General features: G+C 30.5%; 1 protein-coding gene across 2 annotated transcripts; it reads left to right on the plus strand.

Moving 5' to 3' along the window:
* Window positions 1-325: 325 nt before the first annotated feature.
* On the plus strand, window positions 326-4,466 carry LOC111891534 (26S proteasome regulatory subunit RPN13). Of its 2 annotated transcripts, XM_042902703.2 has the most exons (14): window positions 373-471; window positions 745-825; window positions 913-970; window positions 1,124-1,216; window positions 1,346-1,405; window positions 1,809-1,922; window positions 2,135-2,201; window positions 2,329-2,380; window positions 2,951-3,066; window positions 3,161-3,184; window positions 3,693-3,784; window positions 3,876-3,953; window positions 4,057-4,111; window positions 4,215-4,466. In XM_042902703.2, the coding sequence occupies exons 3-14, from the start codon at window positions 932-934 to the stop codon at window positions 4,310-4,312; spliced, it is 888 nt and encodes a 295-aa protein (XP_042758637.1). In that variant the 5' UTR covers window positions 373-471; window positions 745-825; window positions 913-931; the 3' UTR covers window positions 4,313-4,466. The 2 variants fall into 2 exon arrangements, with proteins under 2 accessions (XP_023743348.1, XP_042758637.1); XM_023887580.3 differs by lacking the exon at window positions 745-825 and having other exon boundaries at window positions 326-471.
* Window positions 4,467-5,009: the final 543 nt, after the last annotated feature.

Consider the following 5,009-nt stretch of genomic DNA (forward strand, 5'->3'; position numbering starts at 1 on the left):
GGATGAAGTGACATAAAACTAGAATCGGGGAAGCATGAAGGGGGGGGAGGGGACATTCAAAGAGACAAGAGAAAAATATGATTGAAGTAAGACCATTTTTTTCTTTTTATGTGTGAAGTATTAAAAAAGTTGGGAGGGAGTAAGGATGGAACATTTTCTTTTTATGTTCTGAAATAAAAGATTAGAAAAAGAAATCATAAAGGACAAAATCATCACTTAAAATAAAAGTTTTTGAACCAAAATGACAATTTTAAATCATATTTGTTTTGTCGGTATTTTATGTAAGGACCATTTATGTAATTTCGATTAAGCAACCGTCGCTAGAGATGTAGCATATATTATCGCAATCAAACTACGGTCTTGGCTTTATCTCTATGCACAATCTCTCCCCTGACCTTGGACCCTGCTTCACGAGCGTCAATCACAGAAGGAGACACTTCGGAGATTGAACTAACTTCACATACACGAAAGGTAACCGATCATCACCTTCTTCATCTTATCTTCCCTACTTTAACCTACAAGTTTTGTTTTCAATCATTCCAATTCCAAAACTCAAGCTAGGGTTTTAAAACCTCCACTCCAAGTTTCTCTACTCGAAACCCTATTCTTGTTATTGATCCTAAGTTTGCAGATTTTTAATCAACATGCAAATAATAGGATTCAATGCCACTATGCTTAAATCAAAATACTCTCATTATAATATCGTTGATGTTCCTATTTTATTACAAATCTGAAATCGGATAGGTAGGGGTTTAGCTATTACTTCTTCCACGGTATTGGAAAACCTAACCTTACGTTCGTCGAGCTGGGTGGTGTTAGTCCGCCGTATGCCTCTTTTTGCAACTTCTATTTGTCGGTAATTGGTTTTGTAAACATCCATCTGATACTTAGCTATATTTATGTTATATGCAGTTAATCAACAATTGGAGTTATGGATTCTTCAGATACAGAGCTTTTTCCTGCCATTCAGGTTTTGTGAAAGAAGATTCTATATTTCTTCAATTCGTAACCTGAGATTAGGGTTCTTAAATACAACTTTTAGCAACTTCTGAAGCTGTTTATTGATTAGTCTTGAATTGATTTTCTTGTGAGTATAGAATGTTCATTATCTGTAATATTGCAGGAGGTTTTGCTGGAGTTTCGTGCTGGTAAAATGCATATGGAAGGAACACGTGTTGTTGCTGATCCACGTAAAGGACTTGTTCGAATTGGAAGAGTATGAATTAAATACAAGCTTTATTTCTATACAACTTATTTTAGGGCTAAATGGAAGAAATAACAACATTTTCTATCTATTGATTATTGCATTCTTTACTTCTTATGTTGAGTTTCTGTCTTTTTACAGGGAGAAGAAGGATTAGTTCATATTCAGTGGCTTGATCGGAGTAGTAACACCATTGAAGATGTATCCTGATTTGCTTTATATATATATATCATTATATTTTGCACACATTTTATAGAACTATGCTTAAATTGGCTGAGTGTCAAAAAGAAAAAAAAACTGGAACCATTTTGAAAAACCAGATGGTTTGGTTTTTGGTATTTTAAAAACTATTTCTTAGTATCTTATTTGTTTTTCCAACTTTTATTAGCTTTGTTAATGTAAACACTAAACATACATGTACAAAAATTTTAAAAAACCTAAAAATCAAGAAAACCAAACTACAAGTTTTTGTTTTTCTTTCATTTTGCATGTTATCTTATGCTATATCACAACATGGCTGTTTCTAAAAATTCTATTTGTTAAAGTTTTACAATTTTGCTAGCTTCTAGAAGATTCTGGTTTTCTTTAACACAAATAAACATAGGATCAAATTGTTTTCCCTGAAGAGGCAGTTTTTGAGAAGGTTGGGCAAGCTTCCGGAAGGGTCTACATATTAAAGTTTCAGACAGATGATCGCAAGTGTTTCTTCTGGATGCAGGTTTGCAAATGATGATGTTATATGAAAAAAGTTAAATAATTTTCTATGTTACATATGTTATGTAATAAAGTTGTCGATTTTTACAACTCCACATTTCCACATAAAGTAAAATATCTTATAGTAATATGACTAAGATCATATTGAAGGTATTAATCAGATCTTTATAGTGATTTAATTTGTTAAAAAATAATAATATATATTTATTTTTTCAGGAGCCCAGAGCTGATGAAGATGAAGAGCTGTGTAAATCAGTCAACTTATACCTCAATCAACCAATAGGTATTATTTATGCTTCTTAGTTAAGAGAATATTATTAGTAGTTCTGAATTATTTACAAATATGATGCAAACTTTTATAAAATTCTCCCTAACAACATATTCAATATGTGAAAACTTTTATGTGGCAGATTTCCCTACTGAAGAAGAAGAAAACACTCTTGGTGAAGATATCTCATCAAGGTATGTTGATATAAATGAAAAGTTAATTTTTATTTTTTTACTTATTTATATATATCAATGATATTAGGGTTTTTAGTATCTAACTTGATGTAGAAGAATATCTTAATATAAAAAGTCAAGGAAACGAGGCTTTTCCCAAAAAGTCCAAATTTTTCACAAATTTCCCTCATTTACTTTTACCTTACAAATCCCCAAGTTCGAGTATTTTTCAAACATCATTTTGTGATTGCCTAAAATGCCCCTGTTGACTAAGGGGCTGTTTCTTTATGACTTGATCCAGTTTTAATCGGTTAAGCAAAAAAATATGGCTTAATGTATCAAGACACCAACTTTTTACCTATTTGCCCTTCTTTTTTTTTTCTTCCTAACATCTCTCATGTTTAAATTGATGCTTATTATGAAATTTGTTTGTGAGGGTAAAATGGTCGTTTTGTCTCATTCAGATGGTTTATTCAGGCTAGAAAAGAAAGAAAAGAATCAGAACTTAGTATAAAATGTCAACTTTTTACCTAATTACCCTTCAATTTTCCTTCCTAACTTTTTTACCTAATTACCCTTGTTTGTATACAGGGCTGGAGATTTAGTTGGACCAAGTACAGGTGCAGAATTAATTAGTGATGTGTCCTCTTCAGGACCTGTTAAATTGTCAGATCTTCAAAGAATATTAAGTAATATTGGACCTTCAGGCATGTTATAAATTTTTTTCCTACTTTTTTACTTTTTTTTATTTTTTCAAAATTTTATAGTTTTTAACAAATTTGTTACCATGATAATGTGCAGGTGAGGCAGCAGATCCTGATGGAGGTAATAATTTTGAGCATTTTTTCATTTTTTTATCATTGAATTAAGGGGACAAAAACTAGGTCTTTATTTGTCATTTGTACAAAAGACGTAAATGCCCTTCTCATTTTCATCAACAAAAAAGTAAGATATGGGGGCAGGATGGGAGAAGGTTTTTAAAGCTATTTTTATGATGAGGGCATTTACGTCTTTTACACAGAGCGAGTCCCTATCCCATCTTTTTGGGTAGGACAAAATTGAAAATCATGCTCTATTGATTTATTATTATTATTTTTTTATTTTTTGTGATTTTGATAGTTTGCCCTTGATAGAAATGCAGTGTTTTTGACTTGCATATAGTTGTATAAATATCTAAATTGCCCCTAATTTAATACAAAATAATATCAAGTAATGATTACTAAAACCTCCCAAAAGCAAAAGGTTGCAATTATTTCAGGATAATTGGAGTATGAGTTTTTATTTATTTTAATCACAATGATTTAAATTTAATTTTGAATTTTTGTTTATATAGGTTTAGGATTGGGTGATATCTTGAAGCCTGAACTTATATTACCATTGATGGAGAATTTATCATTGGAACAAGTGGCATCCCATTTGCCTGAGGTAAGATGAAGTCCCTGTATTTTCTATTTTATTTATTTTTTATTTTTTTTAAAGTAAAAAACACTAAAAAATAATATTATCTTGACTACAGGGGCAATGGAGTCCAGAAGAATTAATGGAGCTGCTACAAAGCCCTCCTTTCCGCCAACAAGTAGATTCTTTCACTTATGTGAGCATCTCTTCCTTTTTCTACTTCTTTTATTGAAGGGTAGTTTTGTCATTTGCCACTTATATGCACATTTCAAATCCTTCCACAAATGTGGTGTATGCAGGTGCTCAAGACTGGTCAAATAGATTTGACTCAATTTGGAGTTGACCCGAGTAAATGTAACCACTTTACAACCTTTTGTTACAAATTTTAAATTACTAAATGATTGTATAAAATTGTTTTATGATAATATGATTAAAACTACAACATTTGTTTTGACAGATAAGTTCACAGTGCTGTCTTTTCTTGAGGCTCTTGAAGATTCTGTTGCTAAAACATCTAATTCCGATGAGCCAATGCAAGATGCTGAGGAATCTTGATCAAGTAGCTGGTAGACTCATTTGCATAACAGATATTGATTCAAAAGATTACAGATTTGTGTTTGTGGATATTGCAAGTGTTTTGTATTTTGAGTTTATAGACATCTCGTGTACACAAAAATTAGTAGAAGTTTTTAAGTTATTTCGTTTTTAATCGTGCTCATCCAATCTTTTTTATTTAAGGGTTAGTGTCAGTAATCAACTATTTATTTATTTATATTTTTTATTTTCTTTTTCTATAAAACGCCATTATTCTAAAAAATGTCAAATAGAAAATAAATTATTTGTTTTTGTTAATAAAATTCCATTAGTTGCTAACATTTTGGTATCAACTTTTAGATCAATGATATTATCATGTTTTGTGGAAAAATAAGTAGGTGTAAACCCATTTATGACATTAATCCAATATTTAAATGTTGCTCTGCTATCATAAAAATACTTATGTTTGGGAAAATGATTGGGAACATTATCTCTTACATGTATTAAAAAAAACTTTGGATAGAATGTACAAGTAATAAATTAAGAGTGTTCATCAGATTGTGCATACATACAAATTTTGAAATTAAATTACAAAACTTTTCAAATTTTTTTTTTTGAGCCTAGATATAACTTAGACGTACCATTTGAAGAAGATTGATATTTTTGGTGTTGAAAAATGGTGAGTTTGATTATTAGTTAGAAAGTTCTCACAAATCTT

The sequence above is a fragment of the Lactuca sativa genome, chromosome 5, assembly GCF_002870075.4.
Source record: "Lactuca sativa cultivar Salinas chromosome 5, Lsat_Salinas_v11, whole genome shotgun sequence".
In the NCBI taxonomy this organism is placed as follows: domain Eukaryota; kingdom Viridiplantae; phylum Streptophyta; class Magnoliopsida; order Asterales; family Asteraceae; genus Lactuca; species Lactuca sativa.

What these genes read in the sequence shown, in the direction of transcription:
- LOC111891534 (XM_023887580.3), top strand. Translation starts at nt 932, where the DNA reads ATGGATTCTTCAGATACAGAGCTTTTTCCTGCCATTCAG. An exon ending in AGCTTTTTCCTGCCATTCAG is followed by an intron (nt 971 to 1,123) that starts GTTTTGTGAAAG and finishes GTAATATTGCAG; the next exon opens with GAGGTTTTGCTGGAGTTTCG. An exon ending in TGGAGTTGACCCGAGTAAAT is followed by an intron (nt 4,112 to 4,214) that starts GTAACCACTTTA and finishes TTGTTTTGACAG; the next exon opens with ATAAGTTCACAGTGCTGTCT.